Genomic DNA, 15,158 nt, shown 5'->3' on the forward strand with positions numbered 1-15,158 from the left:
TCTATCCACATAAAGCAGAAGAAAAGACAGGAAAGCCAGCAGAATGTTCAGCAACATTACCAGTGACTTTACAGAGGTCTGATATATTCAGTTGTTACCATTCACACACACACACACACACACACACAGCAATTACTGTTTTTTTTTTTTTTTTGAATATTTGTGTAGCTACCTCATGAAGGCAGGGACTATTTTTTTCTGTTGTTCACTGTCCTGTTTCTAGCAACTGCAAAGGTACCACACATATAGTAGATTCTTGAAAAAAATTTGTTGAATGAAATAAGTTGAGTAAATAAGTATGAGTGAATGAATGAACTTTAAAAGCGGAAATTGAGAAGTACTCATATGAAGAGAAACTCAATCTTCTTAGTAATCAGAAACATGAAAATCAAAACAAGGTACCATTTTACCAGCATCAAATTGGCCAAGTTATGAATTCAGGAATGCTAAGTGTTGGTGTTAAGGTAAGGAAACAGCATCCCTTTTGCATGGCTCTGGGAGAATACATCACTTGGCTGTTTTGGAGCAATTTGACAACTCTTATACTGAAATGAAAAATACATAGATTCCATTCAAACATTCCCATTCCTCATTCTCATTCTCATTCTCTCTGCGTATTTCCTAGAAGACTCTCGCATGTGTACATGGAGAGAATATTCACTGTAGCACTTTCCCTGGTAACAGAGATCCAGAGATTAGCTCTGTGACTATCACTACGGGAAGGGGTAAATTAAATAATGTATATGTATTAGTATTATAGCCAGCAATGGTCAGAAAAAATAATTTTTCATATGTTGACATAGATACCTATCAAAAACATGTAAAAGGAAATGGAAAAAGACACTGGAATATCATTATAAACAGATGCGTATCCTTCAATACAATATACATATAGTAATTTTTTTATGGATACACACATTTACAGGTAAAGTATGGAGGGTGGATGGGAACATATTAAGTACTTGACAATGTTTTCTGAGGGTGGAGGGAAGAGAAGGATTGGAGACAACAAAATGTATAAAAATATATAAAAATCAAAGCAGCAGCTGCTGTAGGTCAAGGCTCTGGGATGAGCTGTGCTTGGGGCGGTGGCTCCTGCACACACCCTCCTGTCTGATACCTTGCAGTTCACCTCCCCTAGAACTGCGGGGAGACACTGTGTCTGAGAGTTGCTGATGGTCCTGGGTTCCTCATTTCTCTCCTGCTGTGATATGTAAGTAACTACTGACAATTTTCAAACACACTGGCTTCTGGAAATATCTACTCATATTTTAAAAGTTTTCCTTAGATTCAAAGGCACAGGGAAATTTAATGGGGCCAACAGACACTGCAGCTGTATCACAGAAAGAATTTCCATCTTTTTTTTGGGGGGGGGGGAGTCAGAGAGAAAGGGACACAAACCAGAAAAGGAAAGGAACAGTCTGGCAGTTACCCTTCAAGGAAGAGAATGGAAGCGCATCAGCGGCTCAGGAAAGCTCTCTGAGAACCAGCTACCCCCGTGGAGGCTACAGATGGGTGGGCAACTACGGCCCAGGGATAAATCCAGGCCGCAGGCAGTTTTCCTACCTACAGCCTTCCTAGAACATGGCCACATCTGTTAACTGCATCTCATGTAGAGTTGCTTCTGAGCTAGGGGCGCTGTCGGAGTGGCTGTGACAGAGGCTGCAGAGTGGGCAAAGCCCAAGGTACTTTCTATCTGGTCCTCTGTAGGGAAAATGTGCCCACACCTCCTCCACAGAACACTCCCTTCCTGCTGGAGGATGTTACCTGGACCAACTCCTCCAGCACGCCGCCACTTAGAACCTGAGAAACACCCACCTCCTGCCTCTGTGGCCTTGGTAATGTGCCTTCCCCCCGGACGTTTTCCCCTTTCTCTTCTCTCCATGCCCTACTCTCCTACCTGTGTGGTTCAAAACTTCAAACCTTTCTTTAACTTGCCTTAAGTGGGTGGCCAGACAGGCTTATTAAAAAGAAGATACTCACTGGAAACCATCATGGGTTCATGAGAACCAGTTATACCAAACTAACTCCGCTTCACGTGGTTTGCCACACAATAGGGTCAATAGCTGGACAGACAGGGAAGTGCCACAGCTCCTGTATGTCATGTCTACAGCAAATCAGCACTGCAAAGCGATCTTCTAGATTTTCATGTGACTGAATGCTGATTTATTTATTCAGGGAGGTCTTTAGTGGGAAGCTACAGAGCACCATATTAAAAATCACTGAAGAGAAAAGAATCGTTAAGAATTTGAAAGTAGTTGTGAAAGATATATATGCTTATTTGAAGTTAGCAAAACACAAAATAGAAACAGAATAAAATGAATAGTGATAAAAATCAAGGATGTATGATAACTAAAGGGCACCCAAGGACACTCTGGGGTGCTGGTCGCATTTGGGTGCTTGATATAGGAATGGACGCACTCAGAAAACTCACTGAGCTGTGTACTTTCATTCTACATACTTTTCCAGAATTACATAATCTGCAGTTCTGACTGGGGTGTGAGAACATGTACAAGTACTGGGGAGGGTAGTTTAGCTACAAGGAGTCACGTGTGCTTGTGAGTCTGTAGCCTTTATATTTCTCTCATGTTTTTAAATCTTTTTCTATCAACCAAGGACTTCCCTGGTGGGTCCCCTCAGAATTGGCTACTACACCATGGTATAGCCATGCTGTTCCGTCATCACCACTTAGTAGATGTGGAATAACAGAAGAGATGGGCAGGGCTGGGCAGATGATTATTATGTGAAAGCAAAACATGGGCATTTTATGAAGTCATAAAATGTATCCAGAGTGTCCTCTCCCAGGCACACAAGTATGAAAGAAGTACTCTCATTATTTCCAACATCTTATTCAGATTTCCTTGGAAGCAAACATAGAGTTGATATTCATTAACAGTTTGCAAGTATTTTCAAAGCTAAACATCTGCATGGCATCCGATGATGTTCACAATTTTTTTCTTTAAAGGAATGTCTGTTGTGCATTTATTAGCTTCATTTATGCTTTATGGTTATCTTTTAAGTAAACCATTTATGCAGAAAAATCCTTAATGCTACGGACAATCCTGACATCTTCGAGGGCTAGCTCTGCCTTCACTCTCTATTTCATATACTTATGCTGTGACAGAAATATTCACAGCGTCCCCTTAGGCCTCTTCTTGGAGGACCCCTTGATCGGCACTGGGTGAAAGGTTTCTCTTGGAATGCCACTCCCAAGCGACAACACGCACTGAAGTCAAGTGCTTTTTTATACATCATAGGGCGAATGGCCTAAAAGGGGGCTAAGCTTTGATTAGAGATGTTGCAAGTGGGGAAAAATGCTTACTTCAATTTAACTTCTGCTTTCAGAAGACATGAGTACATAAATTATGTAGAAGAACGGTGATTACTAGACAGTCTAAAAGCTGGAGGCTCTAAGCCAATTTTCAACCAACTGTCACAGAACATAAGTTTCAAAATATGTTTAAACTAAACTGACAACTGCAGAAAAAATGTAAAATTCTTTGAAGGCTTGGTTATGTGAACTGATGAGGACCTCAGAAACCACATGCTAGTTAATGCACAGCAATACTTCACTGTAACATTCCCACTCCCTTCTGGAGGGAATATTAAAAGGGGGTAGTACAGATGCTTCCCCAAATTAAGATCTTCTAAGTGGAAGAAAGACTATTTCCAGCACAGAGTGGGCAACAGAAGTAAGTTCATCCAAAATCTAAAAGGGCTCTGCATGATCCTCTGGCCCAAATGGCTTCAAGCTGGGACGAGATAATCCTGGAAAGGTGTCTGTGCCTGTGTATTTCCACTTTCTTTATCAGAGCAGCTCTACTCTCAGTTGCTCTGCATCTAGGTGCCCTGGAGGACTGGAATTACTGCTTGTATTCCAACCTCTTTATAGCTCACAAAACCAAGACCAGGGAGATTGCACTATGGATCCAAAGTGCCAGAGAGATAGAGGTAGAACAAGCGTTCTGTGAATTCCCCGCTAAAATGCCATCGTACCAGTTACAGAGACTGTAGAATCTAATTGTCCTAAAGCACTGGTAATTAAGATCAGGAATTATCTATCTGGCACAGTTACTTCTCAGGATAGCTCTCGCTTTCACCTATGTCACAAATTCCCATGATTCTTAGAGCAAGCTTTTTCCACCCCCTACCTATCCGAGGAATAGGAGTCGCTGAACACCCTAAGATGGTGCATGCACGTCTACATGTTTGTATCCATGTGTATTTCTTTTGGAGATGATCTGCAGATTTTACCTGTTCTTCAGAAATATCTGCAATCAGAGTCAGTGCACTTGAGCAAGGGAATAAAAAGGAGGAACCACAACAAAAGATCACTTAGGTTTATAACCAAAAAACTTTTCAGAAACTGCCTCTAAACTAGAAGCATGTTTCCCATTCCATGACTTGCCTAAAGTGCACAAAGGTAAAAGCAAAAGATCCACAGTATCTGTGAACATTCAGTCCCTGCTAGACAGACAGACAGACAGAGATTTCATTCTAGTTCACGGATTTCACATACTTTGAGAAAAATTGAGGTAAGACATACAACCTACACCCTGGGAACCGAAACCACGGCTCTGAAGACCCAAACAATTTGGGGTGAGGGGATTAGTTCTGTCTCTGAACCTTCCCTTCAGAAAACAGTGGTGAGTGAGAGACTTGCTGACAACTGACGGAGAACAACTGCTTCTTTCCATTCAGCTGGAGACTCCTGAGGGAAAAAAACTCATCTTCATAACTGTGCCAATTAGGCAGACCCTAAACACTGCCTTTGCCTCTGCCGCTGATAACGTGGGGGAAGGGTGGCTGATGTAATCCTGAAGCTGGAGTGGATGCGGAGCCTCATGACCCCTGACGGGCAAGCTTCCCCTTCTCCATGCGCCCTAGCTGCGCCAAAAGAGGAGAATGCAGAGGAAGACCAGACCAGAATTATCTTTCTGTGCACGGAATGACAAGCGAGAGACTGGAAAATAGTTCACATTGGAGGGAAAACCCCAAGAAACCAGCATGAACATAAATGAGTCTGGACAACAATTCTGCACTGTATTTTGAAATAATATTCGGTATTTATCTGGAGCATCCATCTTGTAATGGAGTGAAATTGAGAATTTCCTGAGGCTGGGAGACTGTAATCATCTGAGAAACGTGGAGTGACACTTGGGTTTAATTGTAAGGAATGATACCCAGATTGGCCCATCTAGCCCTCTGCAGAGCTAGAAGCACTATCATGGAAATTACACCTCGAGGTCAGTGAGGGGAATGACAAGATGTTGTGCGCCAGCAGTTTAAATGCCAGGGGGCACCAGGCCAAGAATGTGCAGCAGTGGCACTGATGCAATTCTAGGCTTAGGCCAATTCTCACGGCAAGCCGGAAGCTGAACACAGACCAGGAGGGAAAAGACAGAGTATGAAGTTCATTAGAAGAAAAAAAACAGAGGAAAGATGTTTTACTAAAAAAAAAAAAAAAAAAAAAAAAAAAAAAAAAAAAAATCCAAATACCCTAAAACCCTAAATAAAACTCCGTGTCTGTGGAGGGACTTCCCAGCCCTGCAGCGTGCATAAAGCTGAGCCCAGGGAGCATGGGGCCACACACGTCTTTATGTGCTCCGTTCCGGAGCCGAGCTGCACGTGCACGGCAGAACGCGCTTCCCTCCCTGTGGCCCGGGGCCTGGAGGAGCTCCGAGGGCCATGTGACGTGTGAGCTTCCAGAACGAGGATCTCGGGAGGGAATTTCACAAGCACACAACATACTTGTTCTCCCTCGACTCTGCTTTCTAGTTTTTCTCTCCCTCTGCTCTTGTTTAATTTTGTGGTTCAACTTTTTGAAGAATGGTGGGAGGTACTGCATGAGGCAATGCTCGGAGAATGAGACTCAGCTGCAAGGATTGCGTGATGCAAGCTGGCCCCCCACGTCTTTCAAACTCGCTGTGATTCTGCTTGCTGCGGAGACACAGGAAGCAAGTTCTACTCATCCTCGCATGTGCCGTGTCTGTGCCCGGCGCACAGCAGGCTCGGCACACGTGCTGAGTCAGGGGAACTGGCTGCTTTATCTAAACAGTTCTGCGTTCTCTTCTGCGGTTTGTTTCCGAACGGGAGCCAACAGTCACATCGCTTATGTGCTTTTGAGCAATCGCTTGTTGATCCTTATGAGCCCATTAGTGAAAGTTGTTTAATGACCGAATTTGGCACAAAATTATCCTGACGGGAGAGTGTCAGAGCAGATTAGTAAGACTGTGTCAAGATACCAGCAAGGAACTGAGAAAAGTCACTGTGTAAGCAGATTTGTAAAAGTATGAGGACAACAAAATAAAATGAGTCAAAAATAATTTCCAGCTCTTTCTTCAGGGGTAAGCAAAGAGCCTGATTATTGCTAACATCACACATCTATACTGTGTATGATCCAAGAGCTTTATACAATTATTTATTAATACGTGCCACAGAGAAGAAAAAGAAATTTTATGACTAAAATAAGTAGATTCCTGGGAATAATAAGCAACTCTTAATTCTCTGAGTAAGATATAGTTTTATAGGCTGATATGTAAATGATACTTACTAAGCATGGTTTAAGTTATGTTTCAGAAATTACATTTCAATAAAAATTTAGGAAACAATTACAAAGCATCATTTATAAGTTCAGAAATAACATCATATTCAGGATATTTACATGAATAAACTCTCTACCCCCAAAACAGCTTAGGACGCATAACATTGCTTTATTAGAGAGGATATTTTTAAAGAAAACAAATAAAAGCAAATATAACAGTTTTGAAGATAGTGTCAGAAGCACAGATTCAGAGAAATTCTTCAGACATCCTAAGAACATTGTTTCTCCTAGGTAAGGAAAGCAACATGAGAAAATGCTACCCTGAACCTAGTCTAACGAGCTGGTAAGACTCCATATGCAGATGACAAAGAGAAATCCTTGGATTTCATGGTGATCAGAAGGGAGGAGACTGGGCACAGTCAGGGACATGCCTTGGATTTTAGAAAGGCAGAGTATAAGCAATTCAGACAAAGAGCTGGGGAGGCTCCCTCAACAAGAAAGTTGGGAGCGAATGGAGCTAAGCAGTCTACAAAAACACAGTCCTATGGGTCAGGTCTTGAGAACCCAAAACTGATTTTAATTTAGGATAAAGGCAATAGTATAACTCAGAGGGCAAGGACTGAGTATGGTCAACAAATAAACCTCAGAAAAATGTCCAGCTGCTTGGAAAATGATTCAATTTACATCTCCTGTCATGCCATTTCCCCAAAATAAGTCCTCACAGTAGGATCAAACATTTAAGTGTAGAAAACAGAACCATTTCAGGAATAGCCACAGATAAAAATGCAAGTAAACAATTGACTATTGATGCAGTAATGGAAAGGAACCTGTCATTCAGATTCAGAACAGTACTTATGATGGTTAGGACTCTCAAAAACTTGAATAAATTCTATCCCAGTTCCTGAACTTTTACTCTTGAGTGAATGAATGAACAAGTAACCCAGCATTTACAAATTCTGGATAAGATGACTTCAAGGACACTGAAAAACCAAGAACTTCAAATCACGTCCCTCTTTACAGAAATCTGACAGTGTCAGGAGAACTTACCTGCAACAAATGACAGCTTTGCAAGACAAAGCTAAGTCCAGGAAATACTGTCTTACTCCGAAGGTTAAGGCATACTTGAGGGTTTTCCCATCAATTATAAGAGCAAAGTCATTCTCTTTCCGAAGAGCATCACCAAGAGTAGTGCAGTGACGACTGAGGGTTTCCCTTGTGCCCTGCAATATGAAACAAATGCCATCAACATTCACTCCCTCTGTTCTACTGAGATGCCTTAAGGATGGTTGGCGGCTACAGTTAGCTACACTGAACGCTTTTTATGCTTCCAATCGTTTCCACACACTTACACTCGTTTCATTCTCACAACAGCCCCTCAGGGGGACTGGACAAGCGTTATCAGAAAAGCTTCATGGAAGTGACATATCTGTTGCCAGCAGGGCTGGGACCAGACTACAAGTCACCTACTCCTTGGCTGGCTTGGTAGACTTGGCTCATTATCCTGACCACACAATTACAAGACTGAAAAAAATATTTTCACTAAATTATCTTGTTAAGAAAAAAAACATCATTTTAATTTATGAACTAGTCAGAATTGCTTTGCCATGAGTCAAAAGAAAAAGTTGGGGGAAATATAACTTAAATAATTTATGGATATTCGTTTGAAACTACTCAACACCATTGGAATATAATTCCTGGTAACAGAGAGGAGGAAATGCAGGACCTGTAATCTCTTTCCCTTCATGAACTGACTTCTATAACTTTAATCATGATTTCATGATGCTGTATTTTAGTTGAGGATGGTGACATGTGGCTTGGTAATCTTGATGGAACAAATAAAAGAACCCCTTCCGCCAATAAATAGTTCACTTTCAGGCACAATAAAAACCTTTCGTGTCAAGGAAAGGTTTTTGTTCACTTCAGCCACACAGAAGGGACGTATTTGTCTCCTTCTTTCAACAACTGCTTTCCCAGCTCTTCATAAGCAAAAGGTTTCAGGACATTCAGTTTTTCTCCCCAAATCCTACAGACTCTTCCGCGACTTAGGGAGCCAACGTCCCGCTTCTCAAAAGCCCTAGCGTCGTGAAGAAGCACAAGCCTGGCCCTGCACAAGGAAACATGAGGAACCGTTCCCTTCCTAGTAGGTTTTTGTGGTAGGTGCTAAGCTTGCCATTATCCAGATACTACTTACGACATACATTTACATAAGAGAATACAGCCACAACAGAAATACACTTATATATCAATTTTTATGTCATTCATGGGAGTATAATATAGTTCTGATTTAAAGATGCTGTTTAAACATTTTGCATTTATTTCACAAAGAGGGAAGCAAGGGCATAGGTAATTAACATTTTATATTGGGGATTTTTGAAGTTATTTCTGCATTTCACATTCTTCTCTGGAATTTCAGAATCTGTTTATCAAATATCAGAATTATGTCGTATTGTAAAGTAGGAGTGACCAACTGTCCCAGTCCTGGAATCCACGTAGCAGTTCCTCCACTGCCGTCTATACCCAGTGACACAGAAGACCACCAAACAGCAGCATTCTTTGCAAAATTTTCTGTTCACACTTTACATTGGAGTAAGTAGCTGTTTTAATTTACAGTCCTCACACTCCCATTTCCTGCTGGAAATTGTTGGCCCAAGAGGAATTAACAGGAGGTGAAAAATGTCAGTAAATTTTTGCAGGCAAAATTTACTAATGACAATCTGGAGTAGATTAACTTGATTGTCTTAAGGTAATTTCATACAGATTAAATGGACAAATTAGTCTATGAATTGATAAAAATAAAAATTATACAATATTTAGCATGTACTGCACTCCAGGCAGAGTTTCAAGGGCTATACATAAAGAGCCAACATTGAAACTATCATCTACTACTACGCTGAGCTGGAGGCAATACTGTTAACTCCATTCCGCAGATGAGAAGGAACACATGGGTACAAGGGCTGGTGTGTGGTGCCCTGTGTTAAACTGTTTCTTGTGATACCAGCTTCCCATCCCAAATCAGAGTGCTGGTTTGAGTCCTGCCTACTTTGCTTGCAGTGTAGCTTCCTGTTCCTATGCCTGGGAAGGCAGTGAAAGAGTGCCTGAGTCCTTGTCACCCTGTGGGAGACCGGGATGGAGTTCCTGACTCCTGGCTTCAGCCCAGTGAAGCCCTGGCATTTACAGCCATTCAGGCAGTGAACCAAGCGATGAAAGACTGATGGAAGACTTCTTTCTCTTTCCCTCTCTCCTTCTGTTGTTCTGCCTTTTAAAATAAATCAATACATCCTAAAAGATATTGAATGAGATATCAACATTCAAACTTGTATATACAATGTCATGACTGTAAAAAATAAGGAATACATGGCTGCTATGGTCACTATGGTACTGTTATAAAGATACACACAAGCCAATGTAAAAATACAGAGAATTCAGAGATAAATCCAAGTATTTACAGTCAACTAATTTTCAACAAAGGCAGCATATACATTGGATATAGAACAGTCAACTAATGGTGTGGGGAAAGCCAGGCATGCACACGTGGAGAGAGGACTGGATCTGTCTCTCACCACAGGCAAACATCAGCCAAAAGTGGCTCACACACCTGAAATGTAAAAAGTGAAATTTTGAAGCTACTAGAAGAAAATATATAGAAAATGCTTAGGACATTCATCTGGGCAAAGATTATTTGGATCAGACCCCAAAGGCACAGACAAAAAAAGCAAAAATTGACAAATGGGATTATATCAAACTAGAAAGCTTCTGTACAACAAAAGAAACAATCACACTACAGAATGGGAGAAAATAATTGCAAACTGCTCATTCAACAAGGAGTTAATTTCCAGCACACACACACACACACACACACACACACACACACACCTCAAACAACTCAACAACAAAAAACCCAAAACCAAAACCAAAACTAAGCCAAAAATAAGGCTAGCAATCTGATTAAAAAAAGTCAATGACCTAAATAGACATTTCTCAAAAGAGGACATACAAGTAGCCAACATAGAATATGAAAACCACAATGAGATATCATCTCACCTCAGTTAGAATGGCTGTTAACAAAAAGATAAAAAATAACAAATGCTGGTAAGGATGCAGAGAGAGAACTCTTATATTCTGTTGGTGGGAATGCAAATCAGTACATCCATCATAGAAAGCAGTACAGAAGTTCCTCAGAGACTAGAAATAAAATTGCCGTCTGATCCAGCAATCCCACTACTGGGAACATAGCTAATGGCAATAAAACTAGTATGCGGAGAAGAGACTCATACTTCCATACTCACTATAGCACTGTTCCCAATAGCTAAGATACGGAGTCAAGCTGGGTGTTCATTAATAAAGAAACTGCTAGGGACTGCTGCTGTGGCACAGCGGGTAAAGCTGCCACCTGCAGTGCCGGCATCCCATATGGGCACCAGTTTGAGTCTCGGCTGCTCCACTTCCAATCCAGCTCTCTGCTGTGGCCTGGGTAAGCAGTGGCAGATGGTCCAAGTCCTTGGGCCCCTGCACCTGCATGGGAGGACCTGGAGGAAGCTCCTGGCTCCTGGCTTCGATAGGTGCAGCTCCAGCTGTTGCAGCCAATTGGGGAGTGAACCAGCGGATAGATGACTTCTCTCTGCCTCTCCTTCTCTTTCTGTGTTAACTCTTTCAAATAAATAAATAAATAAATCTTAAAAAAAAAATAAACTATGGGCTGGTGTTGTGGCTCACTTGGCTAATCTTCCGCTTGTGGCGCCAGAATCCCATATGGGCCCTGGGTTCTAGTCCTGGTTGCCCCTCTTCCAGTCCAGCTCTCTGCTGTGGCCTGGGAAGGCAGTGGAGGATGGCCCAAGTGCTTGGGCACCTGCACCCGCATGGGAGACCAGGAAGAAGCGCCTGGCTCCTGGCTTCAGATCGGCGTAGCTCCGGCCGTAGCGGCCATTTGGGGGGTGAACCAACAGAAGGAAGCCCTTTCTCTCTGTCTCTTCCTCTCACTGTCTGTAACTTACCTCTTAAATAAATAAATAAAAATCTTTAAAAAAATAAAAAAGAATACTTCAAAATAGTTAAAAGAATTTTGAATGTTCCTAACACATGTCTGAGGTGACAGATATGCCAAATGCCACGATCTGATCATTACATATCATATACACATATTGAAATGTCACACTGTGCCCCATAATTAGGTATGGTTACTATTTGTCAATTTAGAAATATATAAAATATGTACATTTATATATATTTTATGTAACATATAAATATATATATATTTTAAAAAAGAACACACTAAAAGCTCAAAAAGATTTTAAAAAACTACATGGCTTCTAAGTTAGTGAATTGAAATTCAGAATTAAATTTCTGTGCTAGCTCGTGTTTCTTTGCATAATCCAGAAGAAACCAAACTTTAGACAGTACGAGACACAGTGGATATACATGGCACGCCCACTCCGTTTGCTTGTTTCCCTGGAGCCATCATCATCTGTCTCTCATCTCGTCTTTGCCGCCAACAGAGATTTCTCTTTATAAAACACAAATCATAGCTCTTATTGCTTTACAGTCATTTTGAGGCTTTCTTCTCCTAGCATGACAAAGTCCAAACTCCTTTAAGTGACACTGAGGGCTTTCCACAACCCAAGCCCAGTAAGTCTCCCCTCCCGGAGCCCATCCCACTCAACACAGCTGCATTTCCGTCTCTCTGCAATGCTCTTTCCCCCAGGGGACAGTCCCTGCCTACCACCAGGCCTCCCAGGCTGATCCGTGCCACCATGTGTAGCTGCCTTGGAGCTAGAAAGCCCCTGCTCCCTTGAGAGGAGAGACCACATTAACCTGTTTCCCAGCAACAGAGGCAGGGCTTGCAATTACAGATGCCCAGAAAATACATATTTATTCAGTGAGAGCACTGATAAATTCTGATTTCATTCTACTGGCAGCATTCTACTTCCTTCTTATTATCACTTTGGATCTCTCTCTCTCTCTCTCACACACACACACGTGTGTGCACACAGAGGAGAGAGAGAGAGACCAGTTTTCTCTTCTCTGTTCCCTATTTGTTCTAGGGAGCAAATAATCCACTACTTCAACAGTCTTTCAAACAAAGGCACTGCTCACTAACACGCCTCTGTATTTTTTAACCAATTGTCTAAGTGACTTCTGGGCTGAAAACCTGAAATGAAACCTGAGATGGACCTCAGGATCTGAAAGATCAGCTTCAAAGCAGGAGGGAAAGTGAACTGCCCTCATTCCCCACTCTGTGGGGTGCAGTTGTGTGCTCCCCACTCTCCCTTCTGTCTCAGGCCTGCGCAAACACCTCAACATCTGTTAAAAACTCTATTTGTGGCATCCGCACCCCTGGGTTTCCTTGGTGATTATCACAGATCTTCAGCAAATCTGAATGTGTCAGGAGACAGCCGGGGTGTTCTAGAAGGTGAGCGTGAACCTTCCCCGCAGGGAACTCTGGTCAGCCCACCATGGGTGCGAGGCGACAACCAGAATCCTGCAGGCGTGTTCTGATTTCAGTTTATAGTTTTCTTTGGTAGGCAACCTCTGTTGCTGGCTGGGTGCTGTTATAAGTTATATTTTTTCCTTATTTGCTGTGGGGAGTATTTCAAAATTCTTTTATTTATGAAAGTTTATTGGCTTCTCCCCTAAGCCTGGGAACCCTACTTTATGGCCATATTGCACTGAAGCTTATCTCCTGTAGCTAAAGATAAATTTATTACTATATTAGCTATTGCTTTGTTTTCTCTTTGGCTACCGAAGGGGGAAATGTTTAAACATTTAAACTCAGTGAGTTGTGAGAGTGAAAAGGCATAAGCGAGACGCTAAATCAGAGGGCGGATCAAAGAGCGCGGAGCACAGCACCATACAAGGTTCATAGCTCCTTCTCCTGTAGGTTTTAACTCGTGGGCTGAAAGGAACATCAGGGACACTCAGAGGTAAAGGTGATTTGCAGGAGAGAGGGGAGAGGGGAGAGGGGAGAGGGGAGAGGGGAGAGGGGAGAGGGGAGAGGCCTAGTCCAGCTAGGTAAGGAGGGAGCATGCTCTTCCTGTGGCCATCTTGGTCACCATCAACTAGACTCCCCCTGCACAGGGGCGCTGCTCCTAGCCGAGCCCGCTCTGGAAGCCCCTGGTCCGCAGCCTCCTACCTGTCAGACTGACCACGCAGGCCACCACTAATACCAGGTCTCCACTTCAGCGCTGGTGACACAGAAACAAAAAAAAATGACCTTGCTGTGAGGTGAGGGCCGGCTCCTCCTCCGCAGCTCTCTTATTACTTGGGTGCCCTTGCTTGATGACAGAGACTTTGATCCATGCCTAGTGGATTCCACTTTGGCCACAGGCTACTCCAGACCTTTTCTTCTCTCCTCAAGATTCCAAATTTGGCCCTATTAGGTCAGCAAGCATCCACCTGGTTCACTGAGAACACTCAGAAACAGGCACAGAGAGAGACCTCCTGTTTGCTGGTTCATTCCCTGAGTGCTGGGAGCCTGGAACTAAATTTAGGTCTCCCATGTGGGTGGCAGGGAACCAATCACTGAGCCATCTCTGCTGCCCTCCATGGTGCGTGTGAGTGAGAAGCTGGTGTCAGAAGCTGGAGCTAGGACCTGAACCCAGGCACTCCAACGTGGAGCACAGGCATCTTAATTGGCATTGTTTTTTTATTCTTTAAATATTTATTTATACAAAAGGAAGAATGATGAGGGGTGATATCTATCTAGCTATCTCTCCACTGGTTCACTCCTCAAATGGCTGCAACAGCCAGGTGTGAGTCAGCCCAAAGCCAGGATGCCAGGAACTCTATCTTGGCCTCCCACATGAGAGGCAGGGGCCCAAGTACTTGGGCCATCATCTGCTGCCCTACCAGGCACATTAGCAGGACAGCCTGATCAGGAATTGAGCAGGTGGGATATGAACAGGTGCTTTGATACCGGATGACAGCACTGCAAGTGATGGCTTAACCAGCTGCACCACAACACTGGCCCTTAATGAACATTTAACTGCTAGGCCAAATACCACAACACCCCCAAATCCTGAGTGGAGGAACCACTGATTTCTCCTCTTGTCTCTTTCACCCTCATTTGTGTTTGCATCTTTATTCCCCCACCATAGGCAGTATTCTTCCCCCCTTCAGTCCTACACACAAGGTCACACTTTTCTTAGCTACTTAGTGATCATGCCAGGTTGTATAATAGTGGGCAAGGGAGAAGTAAACAATATTTATTTGGCTATAAAACACATGCTTGGAAAAGCAAGAAAAAACAACAGAAGAAACATGCATGGCAGACAACTCGGCCATGTAGAATTCCTTGCAAAAATAATGGTGACCAGAAACCTTAAAGGAACCCCTTTTGAATCTTTAGACCACAGCCAGGCCATACAGATATGTTCACGAAACACCCTCAAATAAAATAAAATGACACACAGTAACCTTCAAGAAATCAGAGACCAGCAGTTTTATGGCAATCTTTTTCACTACTTTTACATGACCTGTAGCAAGGAAACTCTTAATAAAAATCACAAAGGGTGCCCTACACAATGAAATCTGAGGCAGCTTTGCAGAGAAATACATTGAAACCCTGATTTATTTGGAAGATATCACAGCACACACATCGCCATTTTCATTGTGGCAAAAC

The 15,158-nt window shown here is 42.7% G+C and overlaps 1 protein-coding gene across 3 annotated transcripts in view; it reads right to left on the reverse strand.

The window, feature by feature from the left end:
* ATP8A1 (ATPase phospholipid transporting 8A1) overlaps window positions 1-15,158 on the reverse strand; it is a 262,162-nt gene that overhangs the window by 71,425 nt on the left and 175,579 nt on the right. For all 3 annotated transcript variants that reach the window (XM_070068174.1, XM_070068172.1, XM_070068173.1), the window contains one exon: window positions 7,592-7,764. In XM_070068174.1, coding sequence (XP_069924275.1) covers window positions 7,592-7,764 — 173 coding nt within the window. The remainder of the gene's footprint in view (window positions 1-7,591; window positions 7,765-15,158) is intronic.

Source organism: Oryctolagus cuniculus, chromosome 2 (genome assembly GCF_964237555.1).
Source record: "Oryctolagus cuniculus chromosome 2, mOryCun1.1, whole genome shotgun sequence".
Lineage (NCBI taxonomy): Eukaryota > Metazoa > Chordata > Mammalia > Lagomorpha > Leporidae > Oryctolagus > Oryctolagus cuniculus.